Source organism: Phoenix dactylifera, chromosome 15 (genome assembly GCF_051530095.1).
Source record: "Phoenix dactylifera cultivar Ajwa chromosome 15, Ajwa_hap1_PhDact_Kaust_v1.1, whole genome shotgun sequence".
Classification (NCBI taxonomy): Eukaryota; Viridiplantae; Streptophyta; class Magnoliopsida; order Arecales; family Arecaceae; genus Phoenix; species Phoenix dactylifera.
Window position 1 is genome coordinate 10,086,717 of NC_143204.1, and position 23,824 is coordinate 10,110,540.

Consider the following 23,824-nt stretch of genomic DNA (forward strand, 5'->3'; position numbering starts at 1 on the left):
AGAAGAGACCTAGGGAGAGCTCCATATACAAGATCGATGTCAATTCTGGTCCAAGAGGAAAGGTGAAATAGGGAACCAAGATAGAGAAAGAAGCATGACTACCGTATCAAGATCCCTACAACTGCAAAGAACCTGTACTTGATCATAATCCCATCCATACCTGGGATGGCGGGATGAGGATAGTCCCCTTCCTTTTCTCAATAAATTAATAAATAAAATCTTCTGAGGCATGCACTGTTTTATCTTACTAAAGGACCACTATTGATCATTTTAAGGATGTACGAAGGAGCAATTCTTATGTAAACAGATCTGAGTTCTGGATGAGCTGTGAAGAGCGACAATCCAGCAATGTATATGCCTCCGATACAGATGAAGTGAATATATCAGAGACAAGACATACCACAATCAGGAATAAACTTTAGCTACTATGTTGGCTCAGTTCTCTCTAGAAACCACACGCAGGAATGCCAACCCAGATGATCATATCAATAGAGAACTTCCTGAAAAAATTGATCAAACAGTGACTTCAAAACATTCCAGCAGAGCGAAGAATGATTCTCATCCACACAACAGGATCTGAGAAAACAATATGAATATGACACTTCAGAAATAATTATCCACACCAGATATCAGAAAACTCCAGGATTAACTAACCAACTCTACCACATGCTGTAAATAAACCAAATGAATAAGACAGTATCAATTGGCCAATTAATCAAACAAATTGTTTTTCTTTTATTTCAAAGTTCGCAAGAATGTTTTGAGTTTGACATCCTAATCTAGTGATCAGTTCCAAGATGTCTATGACTGGACTCATTTTTTGACAGTCCCAGACAGGATTTTCTACCACCACACAGATACACCTCTAGGTTGGTTCCCCTAGCCCAGTCCATTCATGCATCACCAGCCCTCCTTCAACATCCTAGCTTTCTCTAGAATGTACTTCCCTTCTTTGTATTTCTGACTCTCATCATATGCCTTCTCCTGCAGCATACATAATATTTTTTAAAAAATAGTGCATGAACAACCAATTAAACATAATAAAATGATTAGAACAATGGAAAAAACTTATAATCAGATGGAAGAAAAAAATATCACGTGTAACCAACTAGGCTAAACTATACATTTGACACTGCAGAATCCAAATTTACATGATACAAAATGTTAGAGCTTTTATGGATATCATGAATTATGACAGACACCTCATTTCATGAAAATATCTAATGAAGGAGCCCAAGCAGGATTTCAGTTTTTCAAAAGAGCTACAAGCATGTTGACATTTATTATCCAAATCAGGTTTTGCCACAGGATCTGGCCCATTTGGCCAAGCCCAGAACTCGTTAGCAACAGAGAACAACTTGTTTAATATTGAATGTATTGCAAATAGCATACACAATATTGTAGAAAATGCCTCTTAGCTTCACACCCTTTATCACTCATTAGCATCACAGAAGCATTTATAATTTCTGTTGTCCTGTCGCTGTATATGCTAAAAGAGCTTAAATTGGATCACATTTTTCAGTCTGTCATAGCCATGCACAGACTCAATTATTTCTGAGATAGAAACAAGCCCTATAGGAGTCTTGCTATATGATTATAGTAATTCTAACTGCATATGCTACAAATTGTGTTTAGTGATCAACAAATAAGGATCCAAAAAGCTGATCCCAAATTGTTCGGATAAATGCAGTGTGACTGTGACTACAATCTACCTCCTAATCGTAATCTTTAAACCAAGGAAGGCCGAACCGGCTTGAACCGTTCGGTTCAGCCCGTACCGAGCCGATCTGGTGGAAAACTGAGTCGGTTCACCTATTGGAGTCGGTTCCGGACCCGAACTGGCTAGAACTGATTCCAACCCGACCAGAACCGGCCGGAAAAGGCCCGGACCGAACCCTCTGGAACTGTTTGGAACCAGCCGGTTTCGTTCGAAATCAGTGTGAATCGTCCGATTTGCACCGAGTCGACCCCGTTTTGAATCGGGCCCCTTCCCCTTTTCTTTGTTTGGTGATAAAAGGATGTTGGGAAGATCCGAGAAGGCTTCATTTTGGCTTGTCCGTGAAAAATCTTAAGAGGCTAACTATCCGAATCTTTCCCAAACGGTCCCCTCGAGTGGCTGTGAGCGCAACTGGTCCGACCAGATTCTAAACCGGGCCCCCTCTCCTTTCTTTTGTTTGGTGATAAAAGGATGTTGGGAAGGCCGAGAAGGCTTTGTTTTGGTTTGTCCGCAAAAAATTTTAAGCGACTAGCTATCCGGATCCTCTATCAAATGGTCTCCTCAAGTGGCTGTGGACACAACTGGTCCACCTCCGCCCTCATCCACAGTAAGCAAAAAAACTGTTTAACACAGAAGCACTTCAACGACCTTGTATATGTTCATTACAATCTGAGGTTGAGACTGAAGTGCATTCAAAAAGAAGTAGAGCTAAAGTATACAGATCCGATCAATAATGCTTACATTAATGATGAGGATAATCCTATGATCAGATGGCTTGTGGGCCAGCAGCAGGAGTCGGAGCTTGATGAGAGAGGATCGCCTCCACAACCGGTTAGTTTTGTAGCCAACGAGGTTAGGGTCGATGCTGGACAATGAGCAGAGAGCAATATTCTACGCATCCTTCCAGCTAATTAGCCACAACCACAGAAGAGTCGATCGCCATATGACTCCTTGTTCGAGATATCCTCTCAGAGATATGATTGAGAGATGTTTGATGAGGCCACTACGCTATTCGGTCGACTCGATCGGAAGGGCGACATACATCCTCCCAACAAAGCCAGGCAAGTGGGGCACGAAAGATAGGCAGGCAGTGAGTGGCATAAAGAGTAAGAAAGCAGCTGCCTAACACAAAAAAAAACAAAAGCACCTGCAGCCCCAATGGAGTATCATGGAGGAGTCAGTTTACTTAGATTCAAAGACCAAGAGTAGCAGTTCTGGTGGTCATGAATTTGCTGGCCGAGGAAGTGGAAGACATGAGACCACCATTTATGAGACAGCCGTATAGTGGTCTTCAATTTATCGGTAAGTCATAGTTTACGCATGTTACACAGGACAGGAACACGGTGCATGATCTAGCGGAGCCCGCGAGGATCCGATTGCATATAGAAAATAGACTCCTCGAGGTCATTTATGAGGACACGATACAGCTACAGATGATCTTGCACGTAGAGTTGGATCCCTAGATTTATCAGATTTCAAGTTATATACTGGATACTATTATCCAAAGCTACAGCAGCCTATGACCCATATGGATATAAATATGAATATGATGTGTCTAAGGCATCTTTCGGTGGCTACTACCTTATGCAGCCCGAAGGATCTTACACGTCAGATTTTGCTATCGGCTTATTCGGATGGGCCCCCTCACAATCGTTTTATCAGCAAGAGGACACCTCTCAGAGCCAGAGCTTCAGTGAGAGATCGAGAGTGCTTATAACCTGGACCGAGTTTCTTATGTAATAAACATACAAGACTACAACGCCGCTTGGTTAGAGAGGTGGGCTGATGTGCCTCCGACTATACTAATGATTCGAATATCTACGAGAGATGTCACTTACGATATTTTAGATATCGGTATATATGTTGTACTTTAAATATATATAATTGATCGTATTATTTTATATTTTTTACCTCACTACTTGATTTGAGGATATTTCATGTTGCTTCTTGTAGTATGCAACATTGCACTAATCATTTTATGATTTGTATCGTTTTAAAACAATAAGATGCATCATTTAGGTTAAAATGAAATTATATAAATATCAAAAAATATTAAAAAAAATATCAAATTAGACTTAAAATTATTGAAAAAGTTCAAAAAGATTGATTACCAATTAAATCAACTTGAAAAACTCCAAAAAAAAATGGATGTGCTGGTATGAAACTGCATGCCCAAGCGTACCGTGTTGGGACGATACTGAACCTGTACTGTACCAACCTGTCCACCGATCGGTACGGATCTCGGTATCAGTTAACTATGCACTACCTCAAATGGACTCATCCCTATGAACCTGTTGACTGAATTATTATATGCAAATTGTGCTACATGAAGAATTGAATCCCCAATTGCGGGTCTGTTTGTGAATGATAAGCAATAGAAAATTTAAGCTTGGTACCTCTAGATTTTTTACCCATGTCATCCCATGTTAGGATTTTTGAGTCTGCACATGCATTTGCACACCATATTCATGAGTTGCATTAGAAAATCTACAAGTGCATTCATACGAGTAATGCTCACTATAAACTGCAAGTTGATTCCCACAGGCGTGATAAGAAGTTTCAAACTGGAGATTATGTTATGATCTGCATTCGGTCTGAGCGATTTCTATCTGAAACTGTTAAGAAATTTCAGGCTCGTAGTGCTGGGCCATTCAGGGTGTTGCACAGGATTGGCACGAATACCTATATCATTGAGCTCCCATTTAATTTTGGTATTAGCCCAACTTTTAATATTAAATATTTGGTTGCTTACAAGGGCCCACCAATAATCTCCGATGACCCATTTGTCGAGCCCTCTTCTAAGCCCGATAGTCTCCCTATTCCTGATCCCATACCAGCTTCGATCCCTTTGCCCCTCCAACCAACACAAAAAGAGCAAATTGATGCCATTTTACCAGTGATGGAGGCATCGAGCACTTGGGTCGTTGGAGAGGATGGCTAGAGTTCGATTTCACTTGGATCATGCGAGAGGAGCTCCAGCAAATTGATCCGGACCTGTTGGAGTACTACCAGAGCCATACCGGGCCGCGCTCGTCGAGGTCGACTTCTTCCCACCCGGAGAAAGTTGGTGTGGACACCATACCAAATCATCCGTCACTCAGGCCTACAGTCGCCACAAAAGGATGGTCCAGCCAGTTCATTTTGGTTAGAGTGATTTTGCTTTATTTTGATAGCCTTTAGGCTTATTTAGGTATTTTGTTATCTTTGAGGGTCTTTGTGAGATCAACTTCTTTGTAGGGGTTTTTTCGTATTTTGGGTCTTATATATATATATTGGACCATATGTTGGTAAAGGATATGCTGTCAATGAAGTAATTTTTTCCTTGAGCCTTGGTGCGAAGCCAAGAGCAAGAGCTAGGCATGAAGCCTAGTTCCCTTCCTCGCCTTCCTTATATTTTCCTTCTTCTCCCTTTTCTTTCTCCTTTGCAGTCCGGCATCAGGCAGACTATGCTTTAAACAAAGCATTTGTGGGTAATTCTTCACCCTACCTTTCAAAGAACAATTAGATGCTGGCTAAATGATTACAAGGTGCCCACATGTGTATGTTCCTATTTAGAACCTTGAAGCTCCTCATAGGTAGTGGTTTACCACCTGGGACCCAGAAATGCTTCATCACAGGATGGAGGCTCATATAAAGGCTACCAGAACTGTACTGAACAAGAGTCATTCAAATGCCAACTATGAGGCACATGACAAGTACCATGCTTAAATGGATGCATCAGATATAGCATAGTTGTTAAAATCCTGGGGTCCACAATTCAGATGAGAGAGAGAGAGATCATAAAACAAGTGAAAACTTTGCAGCCAGTAAAAGAAGATTTGATGCAGATCTCACTTATGGCCCATTTCTACACTCAATGTGCAGGTCATTCTAAAGAAGAAATTCAGGCTTAATGGAGCAGAAAGCTACAATAAAGCCCTGAAAACCCAGAGGGAAATAAAGAGCGAGCAAGCAAGACACAAATACAAGACAAAGCTTTGAAATGGAGATTAAAGTATGGAAAAAAATTTTAAGAGTAGTGAGGGTCTATCAAGGAAAAATATTGGCAATAAGGAAGAATCAGAAATATTAAGTATCAAAGGAGAATGCATTTAGTGAGAGCTTTGTGGCTAGTAACAGAACAACAAAGCATCAATATCTAAAGAAGTGAAAATACCAAAAAGTAGAAAATATAAAGTAGGCACACTTATTGATGCATCCTGCAAGGACAAGCATGGAGGTAAGGATGGCTTCAACCTAGAATAAACAGGTAGTATATATACAAATGCATCACACACAGGAAGTCTCAACTACAAGCCAATTCTTATTTCCAGGAACACCATCCTAATCAGGTTCTAAGTCCATTTACTCTTGATTCTAAAGAAAGTGTTGTGAGGGACGATATCATGAATCTTCTGAACTAAATAAAGGAACATGGAGAGGGCACCAAACTGAGTTAGCACTAAAAGCTTCATGAATGCAGCAAAGAATCACATAAGTGATGCATACATAGACCTAGGCAAGCTTAAGCGATGCTTGTTTCTTGAGCCAATTCTAGCAGGCTTCTGCATTTACCTCATATACACCACTTTGAGCTTGAAGAGGAGGATGTCCAAGAATTGCAAAACAAAAAAGGGCATGAAGCAATTGTGGACATGATGTTAGAGCCAAAGTCTGAAGCTTAATGGAATACCAAAGTACAAAGGCATGTTTTCTTAGAAACAATCACCACAATAATCAATTTAAGACACAGCAGGTCCTAGTGAAGTAGTTGTCTTACTAAAACTTAGGCAACAGCATATTGGGAACTAAGCCGAAACCTAAACGATAACCAGCCCGGCAGGATGGAGCAGCTTGATGGCTGCACCTAGAGCTTGAAGCAATAGCCACCATACAAATGCATAATAAATTAATTGCTCAGATAATGGAATTGATGGAAATTATTGAAGAGTTATTAACAGAAGGACCACTTAGTTTTATTTAAAAAAACACATTTGCAAAACCCACTTAAAAAAAGAAAGCGAAAAAAGAATGCAAGACCCACTCAATTCCATAGGACAAAGAGATGTATCCAAATCTTTAAAGTTGTCCAAAAGTTGTCAACATAAGGATGAATCAGAAACCAAGAGAAGCCATTATACAAAGGGAAATATATTGGCATATCTGATAGGGCAAGAATGTCTATTAAAAAAGTGATTCATTAGCACCATATGTTCTAGCATACGTCTAACTTGATAGGGCCTTGCTCATTTACAGCTGAAATTAAAAGATCTCCATTGTTATCTAGGAACCATAGCACATTGCTGCTTGGAAAACTGTTCATACTACACTAGCCATTAAAAGTATCCTGTTGTGCTTTTTCTTTTGGTACCACTATTTAAGGAGAGTTGTGGGATTTTAAAATAGAGTTGAACTAGGGTTTCTGTTTTGTTATAAAACGGGGCTCGTATGGTCTGATATAATCAGACTGTATGCAGATTATGAATAAAATAATGAAGTCCTCACCCTTCTTTTTTATTTATTTGCTGTTGTGGTTTGATTCTGCAATGGAGGTGTGAGGCCTTCAAACCCTATGTCTGATTCCTAGGTTCCAGAATGAGTCCAGTATTATCTTTTCCCTTTCTTTTATTTTTAGTCTTCTTTCTGCACTGATACCATAGAGACTTATTTGGTCTTGCTCCCTTTACTCTTATTCATATCTTATTGATCTTTCTTTTGGGCTTCATTTTACAGAGAATTTTTTTGGTCATACAAAATATAAGATTTTCTTAGAATATTCCAGAAAACATTCAATTTCAGATATTCAATTATATAAAACCTTTAAATCAACTTAAGGTCCAGAATCCGAAAACATAGGTCAGATAGTAGCTATCTATTACGTATTCTCTCCGACAAATGGTCCTTCTAGTTCAGTTTTATTGACCACTCAGGTCTGCAAGTCCTTCTAGTTCAGTTTTATTGACAACTCAGATCTGCAATTGAAATTCCAGCACCTTTTAGGTTTCGATCATATCTTAAAACCTTCTAGATCCCCTTCCCCCGAATTAGAGTCAAGTTTTTCCACCATGTACAGTTATCGAAGGCAGTCTTGGTATCGAAGTGAAACGGGTCTTTTGACATGAGCACAATGTGATGACTAGTTGATTAGCATGCATGATAAATTTGATGAAATGGTGGAATCTCCACAAGCTTTTAAATACCATTGTGCAAGATGAATTTGTGGCCAGACTGGAGCACAAAATTTCCAAGTCGGAAGATTGTTAGGACCGTATCAAAGGCAAAGTGACAAAGCACAAACAACCCCAGGACATAAGAGGCAAAGGTATTACATCGTCAACAACTCGGGGACTTCACAAAGCACATGCAGGAGATATTACGTACAAAAAGACAACACCAATGTCAGCATGCAATAGATTTTTTTCCATATGAAAATCAGATTGAGGACAACAAAGAGAGCATCATGTTTCAGGGAGTGAAAGAAGAACCAAAGAAGGGAAGCTTCTACATCGAAAAGAAATACATGTTGCTTTTGCAATCAAGACGCCCACGGGTAGGGAATCATCATGATTCTGAAATTCTCGTTGAAGATAGAGCAGTCGTGGTTGACACATCACCAAACTCAATGAAGATAAAAGAAGTTTGCACTCAAGAGGATATTATGAAAGTTGTGATCGTAAGGTTGCTTATGTTGGGTCTGAAGAATTATTTACAAGTATAGCAATGAAGGACATTTCTGAAGTTTCAACAAATACAAATTCTTCCAACATGCAATTATCATATGACTTGTCACTTCTGGTTTCTTTGAATAGTGAGACATATATTCAACTATATATATCTTCCAAAAGATCACAAGATACTTAAGTCTACTTCAGACATCCTCTTAAGGGATATCTCACTATTATTACACTAAGGAATCAACCAGAGAAGCTTCAAATTCGACTTAAAAGAACTCAAGGCGAGTTCTTGCACAGTGGAAGTGAATGATGGAAATCCAAGTTTTTGCCATGTTGCATCATAGGGCTGTGACCAGGAGATTTTATTAGATTTAATTTTAGTTATCATTGTTCTGTATGTTTCTTTTATTTCCTGGTTATCTTCAATTTTAGTGGGTTATTTTGGATTATAGGGCTGAAATTAAAAGATCCCAATGCTTACCTAGGAACCTAATTGCTGTAGCACATTACCATTCACAGCACTGTTCACAGTAGAGTAACAGTGAACAATAACTGCCCTTTATTAGAGGCAGTTTTAGGATTTTAAAGTAAAGTTGAATTAGGGTTTCTGTTTTGTTATTAAAAGGGATTCCTACAGTTTGAAATAATCAGACTTTATGCAGATTATGAATGAGATAATGGAGGCAGTGGTTTTTTGTTGCTTTTCTTTACTTTTGTGCTGTGATTCCACTACATAGGTGTGAGAACTTCAAACGTTAGGTATAATTCCCAGGCTCCAGAAGAGTTAAGTTTTATTGAAAATTTAGAAATTCCAGCACCTTTCAGGTTTCAGTCCTACCGTAAACCCTTCTAGATCCCCTTTCCTCGACTATCCTACGGCAAATTGAATGCAAACTTTCATAGTCCAATCTTCAGCCAAGTGATGCTTGAAAGAAAGAGAGCAAATAAAGTTAAAAGTTAATTTTTATGAACTTCTAAAAGCAAGGTCCATAAAACCCATGAGATAATCAAAATTTAAAAAAAAAAATTCAGAGGACATACTTTCCCCCTAGGCAACTAAAATCTGGATCAGCTTGAACTTGACCTGGTCATAAGCAAGCTTATGGACCATGTTGGGTTAGTAAGAATAGAGTGGAGAGATACACATGTGCAAAGAGAGAGAGAGGGGGATAAGAGGGGTGGCGTGAGAGAGAGACCCTTTCTCCCCTACTAGCACCCACTACACCCCTGCCAAGGAGCTTAATTGTTGCAAGCCCAAATCCTAGGCCAACTCTAGCCATGTACAAGCATGCTATGTACATCTGACGCTTCCCAAACCTCATAGTGGCAGGAAACCTTTGCATTGGGCCACCCATCTCTTACAAGCATGCTATGTATATTGCCAGAATTTTCATAGTTCCATCAGAGACGGGGGACATATAATGCATGATTCAAGATGTATGAAGGCAAAAGAAAAAGAAATTCATGACTTGCTACACAGTCATCAAGACTCCAAGAAAGTCATTGAAACTCACGTTTTACTGATATTGTTGACAATATGGAAGAAATATTATAAAGGAGAAATTGAAGTGGGATTCCTAGATGTTTTATATTTTCAGCATCTTCAAATTTTTCCCAACATTTGAGGTAGACCATTTGAAAGCAGAGAAACATCAAGAGAGGAAACTATTGCAATTTCATGGACTATATGGGGGAGATTATAACACAAAATAAATAAACCATGAATCTACTCAAGGAAGATTAAAACGTACCTTGATGGCCTGAGTAGCCATGGTTGATCACTACAGTGATATCCTGTGGAAGATGAAAGCACAGAGATGGGATGGATCTTCCTCTCCTCCTCCTTTATGCTTGTTTCCTCAATGGCATAGGTGCCTCAAGGAATGTAGATATTTTAACGTCCTAAGGTTTCTCTATAGGTAGATATATACAGGAGTGGAGTGGGGACCTTGCCCAATTAGTAATGTTAATGGGTCCACTCATTACAGCCTATTAACCAAATCAGACCTACACCAATACTTGCTACACCACATGACTAAGTCAATAGAGCCTGAATTAACCATAAGATCACAAATTAATTATGGGCTTCTTAATATTCATTTAGACGACAACTTAGCCCGTATTATGCAACAAATCAAATTAAAATCAATCCATAATCAATGGAAGCCCACCTTTAAGAAATTCCAACATTCTCCAACTTGGGCGACATTTATTAAGACTTTAATTATTTTTAAGAAAATATATTTATTGGATATATGTAATTCGAAAATGACTCTTGGGCTAAGTTCACCTCATGTGGCCACATATACAAATGTCCTGAATGAACAACATCTTAAGTCAAAAAAATCCGGTCCGACAAAATAACCAACATTGAATCATCGCAGTATTTATATCATTTACTGATACAAGACCCTCTATGGTTACAAATGTTAGTAATCTTATCGATATAGATCTCAGTGATGTGGTACATGTAGTGTGAACTCTATATCCTTATGTGATCAAAACATACAAAGTTCATCATCAGTCTACTTTATAGTCTCAAATGAAACCCCTTTATGCTTTCAAATGGAAATTGCTATAACAACTTTAAGCTTATGTCAAAATTTCACCTTTATATATCCAGACAAATCATGATATCAAAGCAATACCTTTATCCTTAAGCAGCAACTTTATGCTTAAGACTTTCATTTAAACAACATGTACAAACAACCATGTGTGTACAAATGTAACTGTGATATTGCAATATGAAAATAATGGAAAAAAAACTTTAAGGCATCCAAATAATATTTAACAAAACAATGCTCCCACTAACCAAATACATCAAAAGATTCCAATACACTCATGTTTTCCACATGTTTAACAAATACATTGAATCTAAGTCCTTTAGTCAATAGATCCACCAGCATTGCATCAGTTTCTATGTGCTCAATAACGTCTCCCTTTTTAAGACTGTGAGATGCTTTATCGCTATATGTTTAGAGGCGCTGGAACTCTTATTATGCTTTGAAAAGAATACAACTGCACTAATATCACAATAAATCTTAAGTGGTTTCAAAATACAATCAACAATCATAAGCCTTGAGATAAAATTTTTTAACCAAATATGAGTTGTAGCTCCATAACACCATAACATGCCATAAACTCTGCTTGCATGGTAGAAGATGCCACAAGAGTTTGTTTCAAACTTTTCCAAGAAATAGTGGTACAGATGCCAGTACCAGATCACCCGTCACTCAGGTCGACAATCGCCGCAGGAGGATGGTCCAGCCAGTTTCATTGTGGTTAGAGTGATTTTGCTTTATTTTGATAGCCTTTGGGTTTATTTAGGTATTTTGTTATGTTTGAGGGTCTTTGTGAGATTAGCTTCTTTGTAGGGGTCTTTTTGCATTTTGGGTCTCATATATATGTTGGACCATACGTTTGTAAGGGGTATGCTATGAATAAAGTAATTTTTTCCTTGAGCCCTGGTGTGAAGCCAAGAACAAGAGCTAGGCGTGAAGCCTAGTTTCCTTCCTCCCCTTCTTCTTATTTTCCTTCTCCCTTTCTTTCTCCTTTGCGGTCCAGCATCAAATAGCTCCTCCAGCCATCATAAAATATACTAAAAGTGGAATTCTTATCATCCATGCAACTAGCAAAGTCAGAATCACAATATCCAATTACTTCAAAATTATCAGACCTTCTATATGCTAGCATAAAATTTTTGATTTTCAATAAATACCTCATAACCTTTGTAGCTGCCTTCCAATGCTCCATACCTGGATTTGTCATATAATTACCAAGTACACCAATAGCATACTCTATATCCAGTCTAGTGCAGTCTTGTGCATACATCAGACTGTCCACAACATTAGAATAGGGTATTCGCTTCATGGATTCTCTTTCTATATCATTCTTAGGGCACCAACTTCTGCTGAATTTATCTTCCTTGACCATAAGTACATCTCCAAATTTGCAATTATGCATATCAAATCTACTCAGTACATGATTAATGTAAGCTCTCTGAGACAACGCCAATACACCACGGGTTCTATCCTTGTGAATCTCAACACCAAGTACAAATGAAGCTTCTCCAATATTCTTCACATCTTCAATATGAGAACATCTGCAACTGTCCATATCAAACTCTACAAACCTAGCATGGATAGACCCAACGATCTTTGTGCCTCTATTAGGGCGACAGAATCTGTATCCTTTAGAATTTTCTAGATAGCCAATGAAATAACAGTGAGTTGTTCTAGGTCCAGACTTATTCTCTAATGGATTATAATACTAGGCTTTCTTCCCACCAACAACTCAAAAGATGTTTTAGGAGCTGCCTTACTAGGAACCCTATTCAAGATATAGATGGCAGTTGTTAAGGCCTCACCCTAGAGATATCAATAAAATACACCCACTCATCATGGTTTTTACTATATTCTTAAGAGTGTGATTACGCCTCTAAGCTACACTATTTTTCTCAGGTGTTCCAAGCATGGTATATTGAGCAACTATTCCACATTCCTGCAAGTACTTGGAAAATGTTCCTATTTGTTGGCCAAATTCACCATGTCAACCATAATATTCAGCACCATGATCACATCTCACAAACTTAATTATCTTCTCACGCTTCTTTTCAACCTCAGTTTTAAGAATTTTAAACTTATCAAGTGCTTCAGATTTTTCTTTGAGAAGATAGATATATCTATAGCGAGAAAAGTCATCTATAAAAGTAATAAAATACCTACTACCACAAATATTAGAATCTAGGAGTCTACTAATGTCTGTATGAATGAGTTCTAAAAGTTCATTACTACATGTAGACTCCTTTCTTTTAGATTTGGTAAATTTTCCCCTAAGACAATCAATACAAGTGTGAAAATTACTAAAGTCAAGCAAAGGCAGAATTTCATCATTAATTAACCTTTGAATCCTCTCTTTAGAAATGTGACCCAACCGCTTATGCTACAACATTGAGGATTTATCCTAGCCAATCGCTTTTTAGAGACAATACCATCTACATGCATAGAAAAGAACTCATTTTCTAGAGATAATGTTAAGGCGATATAAACCATCACATAAAAGACCTCCACCAACAAATTTAGATCCAAAAAACAGTTCAACCTTTTCATTACCAAAGATAAATCTAAAACCACTAGAATCAGGTTTAGAAATCAAATTCCGTCTCATGGACGATACATATGTAATATTTTCTAAAACAAGAGTAAATTCTGACTCCAACTCTAATCTAACACCTCCTAAAAGTTCAACTAGAACTCTGACTCCATTTCCTACGAACATATTGACTTCATCATCACGACTTCATCATCACTTGCCCTCCGCTTGTTTATGAACCCCCTGCAAAGAATTAGTATTAAAAATAGATGCCCCAATATCCAACCACCAAGAATGTAATGAAACATCTACTAAACCAGATTCAAAACAAGGGCTGGTGAAGCACCTACATGCATGTTCTTCTTCTCTAAGCAATTATTATATTTGAAATATTCAGATTTCTTATGACCCTTCCTTTTGCAGAAAAAGCACTTCAAAACCTTCTTAATAACAGTTCGTGGGCCTTTAAAATTCTAATATCCACTTCCAGAATTTTGAGTTTGACTTTCTTTTTTAAAACCATTACCCTTTTTCTTGTTATGTGTGGGATCCTTAGGGCGTGACTGATACACCATATTAGCACTCTCACCCTTTTCCCTAAGATATTTTTCTTCCTCTTAAACACAAACAAAAATAAGTCCATTTATATTCCATTTATCCCTCTGCACATTATATGTAGTTTTAAGCTGACTAAATTGCATAGGAAGAGAATTAAGAACTTGATGCACAAGAAAATCTTTAGGCATAGGGATCTCAAGACTACTAAGCTTGGATGCAATACTCTCTAGTTTCATGATATAAGCCCTAACACCACTAGTACCATCATATTTCAGATTGATTAATTTATCCATCAGCTCTCCAGCCTCAGCCTTATCAGATTCTACATACCTCTTATGGCATCAAAGAATTATCTAGCCTTACCATTGTCAGGTATAGCATCTAGAATCGAATCCGATATGACCTCTTCATGATCATTAGGCTAAGTCAATTCGCTCTATCCCACTTTTCATAGGCAGTCTTTTGCTTTGGAGTATTCTTAGTAGTAACTTGAGATAGAGGATCATCCCTCAGTGCAATATCCAAAAGTCCAAACCCAGCATTAATTCAATATCACGTTTCCATCTTTTATAATTTGTTCCAGTCATAGTTTCAATGGAGTTAATTAATGGATAAATATAGGTAACCAACATGCTTGAAAACATTTATACACATTACTTTAATGAGAGCCCTTATTTCAATGCCGCAAACTTCCTTTGGCAAGAACATAACCCACATAAAGTATCCTCTCCAGCATACAGTGGAATCAACTAGTAAGGTATCATTAGCTTTCGGAGATCCATCTACTTTGGTAGAATGGATTCCTGGACTATGTACACTCATTAGTCAAAAATACTCCACTTCAGAATTATAAAACACAATAAACTCCCTTTGAGAAGATGATCACCGTGGATGGGCCACTTTGGTCCCCAATGCTTCTCAATCCCTTTCAAAATCAAAAGAAGAAACATGCAAATCTCAATGGATGGGCCACTTTGGTGATCACCATCTATTAAAACCCACAACCCTCCAAACAAAAGAAAGATGAACTAAATATGCCCATAAATCTATTCATTAACCTTGATGCACCAATAACATGCAATTTACAAAAAAAACTTAAAATGATTCCCAATTTTTGAAACAAAAATAGAGGAATCCTGCAAATCTTAATGAATAGGCCACTTTGGTGGTCACCACTCATTGAAACTTGCAACCCTCCAACATAGGAATTTACACAAACCATATCATCATTCAATCCAAATGTGAGATTACATAAAATTTCTAACATGTCCAAGGACCTTTATGCAATAAAAATTCATTACAGAGAGCGATACATAATTATTAGAGTACTATTTCGTAATAAAACTTTAGAAAAGGACAAAATACATATTTAGGAACCTTTTATGTAATAAAATTTCATCATAGGGACCAAAATGTAATTTATAGTGGACTTTTTGTGAAATATTATACCTTTCAGAGGCTTAATTGATTTTTTTGGGGTCGAAAACCAAAACCTGAAACCCATTTAACTCTTCTTCCTCACAACTGGGTGGAGGAGGGCGCCATACCCAGTGTCCTGTCCTCCCCCAAACCACCACCGAAATCCTTTGGATAGCAGCCCGCCGCCTTCTCAGCCCTCCGACATCTAGTTTTTCGCGATCGAGAGAACCGCTACTAGCGGTCCTTTCTTTTCATCTCTTCTTGAAAATCGACGGAAGAAGACTGCCCACGCGGCGGCTCGGGCACTTGCCGGCTCACGGACGGCGTGGCCCAAGCGGCCGCCGGTGGCCTTTTCGGCCACTGGATGAGAGGAAGGCACGACAATGGAGAACCTGAGCGTCGTCCCTTCTTCCCTTTTTTTCTTTTTTTATTTATTAACTGCTTCCTCACGCCCCTTTTTATTGATTTGATTTCTTCTTGATTTGATCTATTATTTTGATTCTAAACTCTAACAAAATCTGGCCTATTATACCAGATGCTGCAATTTCATGGACTACGTGAGGGAGATTAGAACACCAAATAAATAAATCATGAATCTACTCAAGAAAGAATGAAGTATACCTTGATGGCCCTGAGCAGCCATGGTTGATCACTACTACAGCGATATCCTGTGGAAGATGAAAGCAACAGAGATGGGACAGAACTTCCTCTCCTCCTTTATACCTGTCTCCTCAATGGAATAGGTGCCTCTAGGAATGTAGAGATTTTATTGCCCTAGGGTTTCTTTACAAGCAGATATATATAGGAGTGGAGTGGGGACCTAGCACAATTAGTAATGTTAATGGGTCCACCCATTACAGAGTCCATTAACCAAATTAGGCCTACACCAATCGCTACACCACATGACTAAGACAATAAAGCGTGAATTAACCATATGATCACAAATTAATTATGGAAAAGGTACGTGGTACCAACGTACCGGTGGGCATTGGTACCGGTACGGTACCAAACCAAACCGAGCCAAACCGGTACTGTACCAACGGGGCTAAAAGGCAAAAAAAATTTGGAGCCGGTACGAACTGGTCGGTTCAGGCTGGTACCGGTTCGGTACGGGCCGGTACGCGGTCGGTACAGGCCGGTACGGGCCGGTACCGAAATATGTAGCTGTACTGTACTGGTAGGATCCGGTACCGGTATGTACCGGCCGGTACCGACCCGTACCGACCGGTACGGCAGACCATGATTATGGACTTCTTAATATTCATTCAGACAACAACTTAGCCTGTATTATGTAACAAATCAAATTAAATCAATCTATAATCAATGGAAGCCCACCTTTATGAGAATTTCCAATAGAAACCCCCCAAAATAAAAAAAGTAAAATTGTAAATAGCCTTTTGTGCATATCTTCATATGCATGTGCAAGAAACTTTAAGACTTATAGTCTTTACAATAACATTTTCAAAAATCTAATTGATTTAAGTATTATGAAAAGAATGAAATTTATGAAAAAGTGTAATTATATATTGCTTACATAGCATGTGAATGGCCCATAATGCATCTGAAAAAAAATGTTCTTGTACAATCATATGTCTAAATTAAATATATCCAAACAGATAACTTGGGAAAAGGCATTGGCCGAGTGGATTTTGGCTCTGCCAATCCCCACCGAGGAGAGGGCGGACAGGAGAGTATGGAGCAACACTGGGAGACCGAGGGTGAGCACTCGAGAGCTTCAGGGCCTGGCGGCGAGGACCCCGACAAGGCAGATTGAGGAGGCCTGGATCTGGAGCCTGCGCGTCCATCCCCGGGTTGCCATATTCATATAGAAAGTGACTTGGGGGTGCTTATCTACCAGGGGTATCCTAACGAGCAGAGGGGTCCGGGTTCCCCCTGTATGTGAGGCCTGTCTAGCGACGGAGGAGATCATCTGCCATGCCCTCATTGGCTGCCCGCAGGTGGCCTAGATTTGGTGGTATGCAGGGATCTCCCTCGACGTCAGGCATGGCAGATCCCTATTGGAGGTATTTCTCACTCGCCTGAGGACGTTTGCGAGGAGGTCAAACATGGTGGAGTGAGAGGTCCGGTGTGCCTATTTGGCCTAACATACTTGGCCAGATAGGAACATTCAGATCTTTGAGGATAGGTAGCTACATTCGAGGATGATGGCGACTAGAGCCTTGTTTCACGCATCGGAGGTCATCAGCAGTGCACCATCTCGATCTCCTGAGACGACTAGGGATAGTTGGGTCTTTCATCCAGCGGAGTCAGCGACTAGGTTTATCCTTGTTTTCTGAGAGCCCCCATTTTCTAGTTTTCTTAAGGTGAATTCCGATGGCAATGCTGCAGAGCAGGCCGAGAGGGAAGGTGTTGGCTTTGTTATCAAAGACCACCACTCCAGATTTGTGGCGGCTGGTGGATGCCGAATCTACGACACCTCGGCCATTAGAGCGGAGCTGCAGGCGGCATGGAAGGGTGTATATCTATCTAGAGGGTGACTCGGCCTCTGTGATCGAGGGGATCAGTGGGTGGCATACCGTGACGAACGGGTTGTCTCTGATCCATGACATACAGAGGATGTCCGAGGATTGTGGCGCTTTCAAGGTCGCACATATTTATTGGAAGGCAAACATAGCCGCTGACTGGCTGGCCTCTTATGTGGCGCATCACTCTAGAAGCTTCCTCTAGGTGAACCAGGCGGACGTTCCCTACCCGTTAAGCCAACTTCTTTTTTTTTATTTTGTTGGTTGTCTCATATACGTATGGTGTGAGGAGCCAGTGTACCAAAAAAAAAAAAAAACTGCTACATCTATCAATTCTTAGAAGGCCAAAAAAATATTGAATTATTATTTTGTTATGTTCTTATAAACTTCTAACAATGGTGTAATCGTGTAGGTCTACATTAACAAAGTATAAGATAAAGCTGAATAAACATGTAATATGATAAACATCCTAAAAACAGTCACTAAACAAGTTTGTAAGTTTTGGAAATAATGAACAAAGTCAGAAGCTATACTCAAAATTATCATCTGGAAAATACTCTACATTATTAGCACAATTTATTATTCGTCCACAAGTGTAATGCAGAAAAGATTAAAAAATGTGAAATGAAAGGAGCATTGATATATATGTCTAATATAGACTTCATTCCCATACAAGCATATGAATATGAAGATGAGCACTCAGAAGAAATATGATGAGAGATTAATTTGTCTTCTCACTTACATATCTCCAACCCAGAATTTGTTGGCAGCAGCTACAGTAGATATCATTCACAGTGTGTAATCCAGTCACGAGGTGGCGATCCTCATTGGGGCCCAAGGAAATGTTCACCCTGAAATTCCATAAATAAGGTTCAAGATAGGAGTTTAAAACAAGAAGCTCCACCATATAAGCTCTCCTAGTTGAAAGATCAACATAAACCAAAAATTATTTGATTTTCGACAAGCTATTCTTAACGTATCAGCTTTCCAAAAGATAATTTTCACATGAAGGAATAAGAAAAACTGGAATCTACAGAAGTTCTGTTTTTGAAGATTTCTTTTGGCTTATAGTCAAACACTGAATATTTCTCGAAATGTCTAAATTTTGAATGTTAAAAACAGGTGGCAAACATTCATAGTCAGATGTCTAAATGAGTCAAAACATCCAAAAAAATGACATGCAGAGCAACATATCAATGAATGATAGATTGTTTTTAAAGGCAAACCATCATAAAATGATAATCCAACCAATCACAAAAGTGTTCAATTCCTAGTTATTTTAGAGACAAGTAGAAAGACACACAAAAGAAACATATGAAGAGAGCAAAAGCACATGATCTTTATTTTGTTTCCTTTTCTTTCTAAGGAAAGAGCTGAAGTACATGTTCACCCTGCCATTAATGTATTCCATCAACAACAACTCAACCAATTGCATATTAGCCGGGCCAGATTCCCCTATGTGGAAAACTTGCTGACCTTCCAGTAAACATTGGTAAAGTTTCAAACAAAAAATCACCTCTTGCAATGTGTTGCATGTTGGTTTGGCTTTTGGGATTTCACACTGCATTAATGATATAATTCTGCATCTCATATGCAACAAGCAAAAATCAATTTAGCAAGGATTTTTATATACAAAGCCTGTACCAGGGTAAATTATGTTGCTAGCCCTTACAAAGCTGTACTACTATCTTGTCTCTCAATTCAAAATGCAAGTTTTACACAATTCAAAATGTCCCCTTGATCCTCCAGTTACTAAGACCACCATTTGCGTTCCCTATAAAAAGTCGTGTCAATACAGCAAGTTGGTTCATCTTTTCTTTTACATATCAATTCACAATATAGTTCTAGCAGCCTTCCCAGAGTCAGAATCTCATAATTGCATGTCTTGAGGCAAAGTCCTGGTATTGTGATCTGGTAACTGATGTGCCGTGTAGCAGCAGATATAAAGATGTGTTATAAAGGAGAGGCAAAAAGTAAGTTTCTTCTTCAAGCCAATCTAGGAAGGAAATTAATTGTACCATGTGATAAAAGGTGAACACAATTTGCTTCCCTGGTCTTCAAGTATACAATGCCAGTTCTCCATCCACATTACTATTACACCTTTATACTATACTAGTTAACTTTTTGTTTGACAAGAAATAATTCACAAAAATATAATGCACATAGAAACTACAGAAATACATGGCTACACTAAGATCTTTGCATCCTATAATTCAAACATGAATTATCAAAGGGATTAAGAATTTTTTAAAAAAAATCTGGGGACTACTGAATGCAATAATGCATCTTGGATAAACTATAGGTTATAAATGATAATTATAACTCTGTATTACAAATGATTCAATTAATTACACCTTTACATAATTACATCATGGAAGATCCAAACTTCTTATTACCAAAATTAAAGCAAGAAGCAATCTAGTAATAAGTCAATTCATTTCACATATCTATTCTATGTATACATGCATTACACAATACTATTCTTATCTCTAAGCTTCTGTAGCATTCACAGTGAAAGTATGCATATCAAAAACATTTATTAATAAATCGAAAGAAAGTTACATTATCCAATTTCTTAGATAACAAACTATGCTTCATCCGTGAACACACTTAAAGAATACCAATATAGGATAATGAAAGTCATGCATGCAATTTAAGAAAGAAAGCAAATGTAGGAATTATAAATAACAAATGCAGGTTAATAGATGCACATTCAAAGGTTAAAGCAACATAAAACAGATCTGTTAATAGCATAGCCACTGAGTATAACAGAGGTGACTGAATACAGGTTATACGGGCAGAAGAAAAACAAATATAAAAATATATAGCAGTTGCACATCAGGGTATCTGATTAATCAGATATACAAGCACATAAGTTCATAAAATAATGAGAACAAACTACACATAATCAGTACTTAGGGAAACTTTAGAGAAGCATTACAAGTTCAAATCAGAATGTAAAAAATGATCAGATGAGAAATGTTATTTGTGAGATTAAGTAGATATATGCCTGGAGAATGAACATTTTCTTTTGCATTTATGCAGTTCTAACTGAACAGAAAGAAAGTCATGATATAAATGCAACCTCATTTACTTAAACAACATATACCTGAACCAAAAGGACTCCGGCCATTCTAGTATTTGACAGTAGACTCTAGTTTGTCATTGCAAATGGTATATGGATTGGTGCATAATGCACAATTGCAAGGAAATAAATTCTTAATCAGGCCGTGGCGGCTTATGACTGCCATAAGCTTCAAAAGCTATCATTCAGTGCAATACAGAGTCAGAAATAGCTTATAGTCAGATAGATCAGCATTTTCTAAACTACAACAAGAAGAGAGGTTTGCAATTGTCGCTATTCAGAATGGTTGCATATCCTTGACTATGGGTGTCCCTCTATATGGCTTCTTTAGAATTTCTTGAAGCATAATCAAGCTGGTCTACTATCAAAATCGGTATATGTATATTTTTTGTTCATTGGGTTGTTGAATTGACAAGTTAAAAAGAATTCAGCATGCTGCTGTAAATGATATAGTTAACATATTATGGTTTTTACTACTCCACAAATCATGTTGGCAAAAGTGCAGGGCATCATAATCCTTATTGAGTGTTCAAATTGCTTAAGTATAGAAAACACTCAACTTCTTACAAACAAGGAGAATAGTAAAATGGTTGGATTAGAACTGCCAATTGATTTTATAGGCCTAATATGTCTTTGTAGTTGCTAAGCAGGTAAAAGATTAATCCCAATTATGGTTAGTTAGTCTTATTGCAGCACAATCACGTATTAAATTACACCAGAGATCCTATAAGGGACTTTCTTAACTGAAATAAAGAAGACCAGGTTAATTTATATCCATTCACGTAGCAAATTCAGACTAGAGATTCCTATTTGTCACCATGTCTTATAATAGTGGACAATGTGCAACCAACCAGGCAAAGTTCAAGAACCAGTGTGTGACTAGTCAGCTTAGGAAGGTTCTCTTTACAGAAAGCCAAACAAATATCAAGTAGCAGGATTTCAAAATGTAAAAAACTTTCCAGTAACAATTCTAGGAAACAATCCTTTTCCTCCCTTGATTACAAACATTGCTGCACTAATGTCCTTTCATTTCGTCCTTCTAAAGGTCAACATTAACTTTTCAACTCTTCTACAATATCTTATTTCATGGCAACAAATGTTTCTTGCTCATCTGACATCTGACATTACAGCAGTCAATCACCCAGCAATTTGTATCCTCCAATCCATGCATATGCAGGAATTGCCGCTAGGCATGCTAAAAGGATATATGCTGAGAGAATTCTAATAAAATTTCATTCTCGTGTTGTTTTTAATCCATTCTTGAAATCATAGAATTTTGTTTCTATCCATTTATCTTTACAAGGTAAGATCGTTGTTAATTAAATGTTCATGCATTCTAAATAGATAAATTCACGTCCTACAAATCAACTTTGAGTCATACAATATCAGCGGAATACTTTGGACAGAGATTTATAATCTGCCGATCCAAGTTCCAGTTCAGGCTACCTAGAAGTGTAAACACTATATACCCACACCATTTAGTAACTCATACAATCCAAATACCAAAATCGCAACATCAACATATCAAGAAAGAGGCAGCAATCATACAGCACCGACACTCATTCACGAAACACTAAAAGCTGCCAAATTTCCAAAGAATCCCAGGATCGCAAGAGCGCATCAGGGTGGAGAAAGAACAACTCACACGCTCTTGAAAAGATATGCCCGGCCAAACCGCCCGTTGAAGTCCTTCGAGATGATGACATCGTGCGAGGCCGAATCAACCTTGCAGCACTTGCACTTGAAGACCTTCGGCCCAGGCAGCGACTCCACGAAGAGCAACCCCATGGACGGCTCAATCAACCTCTCAAGAACCGGAACCCCCTAACCCTAACACTAAATCTCCGATCCTCCTCCAACCAGGGACCCCAGAGCGGCCCCCGTCTCCGCCAAGAACCAACCAGGCACCCAGAAAACCTCAATCGGAGGAGGAGAAGTCGAAGAGACCGGAGATTTCCCGTCGAATCGCCATTGGAGAGGAAGGATCGGATCGGAATCAAGGGGACCTTTTTGGGGTGGGGGGATGGTCAAGAAAACGGAGAGAAGCAGCGTGGAGGAATCTCTCTCTAGCTTTCGGTTGCAAAAAGAGGAGATGAGAGGACCGGTTTAAGAGTCAAAACAAGGGACCGGGGGTAGAAAGCGACGGCGGGTATTTATAGAGGGGAGTCCGGAGAGGTTTGGATTACCGACGGTCATTTCGGCAGCGTGTGTTCGCTTGGTTGACGGTTACGTGGCGAGTTATTATTGATGATATTTTAAAATAATTTTAAAGTTGGAAAAGAAATATTTAATGTTATAACAGGGCCTTGCACTTTTTGGCAACCATGGCCCAGAAAATGTATATATGCATGAGAAAGGAATATATTTCATCGCGGAAGCCAGTTTTTCTTACAAATCCATAAAGTTTCGTTAGGAGTCGTGGAAATTTATCAGCTTTTTAATATTCGGAACCATGGTATGGGTGGTTTCTGCAGTCATCCTATTACCAGTCCATGGAAAGTGGTTTGGTCCATGAAGGCATTCTTTTTTGTTGAAGAATGGCTCAAAATATCACTCATTAGAAAAATTTTAGGAATCAGGTAACAACCTGCATCACTTATAATATTTTTTTTTATCAGCATGATTTTTTGTCAACCTATATTAGTTTCCTTTGTTAGCATAATTTTGTTAGAGTAATTTTAGGAATCACATGACAACCCTGTATCATCTATAATATTTTCCACTATTAGTGAGATCCTATATTAGCCGATATTATTTTTTATATATGGAATTTGTACACAAATATATATAATCCCTGTAAGGCTGCAAATAGGTCGGG

General features: G+C 38.4%; 1 protein-coding gene across 1 annotated transcript; it reads right to left on the reverse strand.

The window, feature by feature from the left end:
• Nucleotides 1–711: 711 nt before the first annotated feature.
• Nucleotides 712–23,087, reverse strand: LOC103724285 (putative yippee-like protein Os10g0369500). Its single transcript, XM_008815497.6, has 3 exons — nucleotides 22,652–23,087; nucleotides 18,664–18,772; nucleotides 712–984 (listed from the first exon to the last, which is right to left on the reverse strand). Exons 1-3 carry the CDS (start codon nucleotides 22,792–22,794, stop codon nucleotides 901–903), a joined length of 336 nt encoding a protein of 111 aa, XP_008813719.1. The 5' UTR covers nucleotides 22,795–23,087; the 3' UTR covers nucleotides 712–900.
• Between the last annotated feature and the right edge of the window lie 737 nt (nucleotides 23,088–23,824).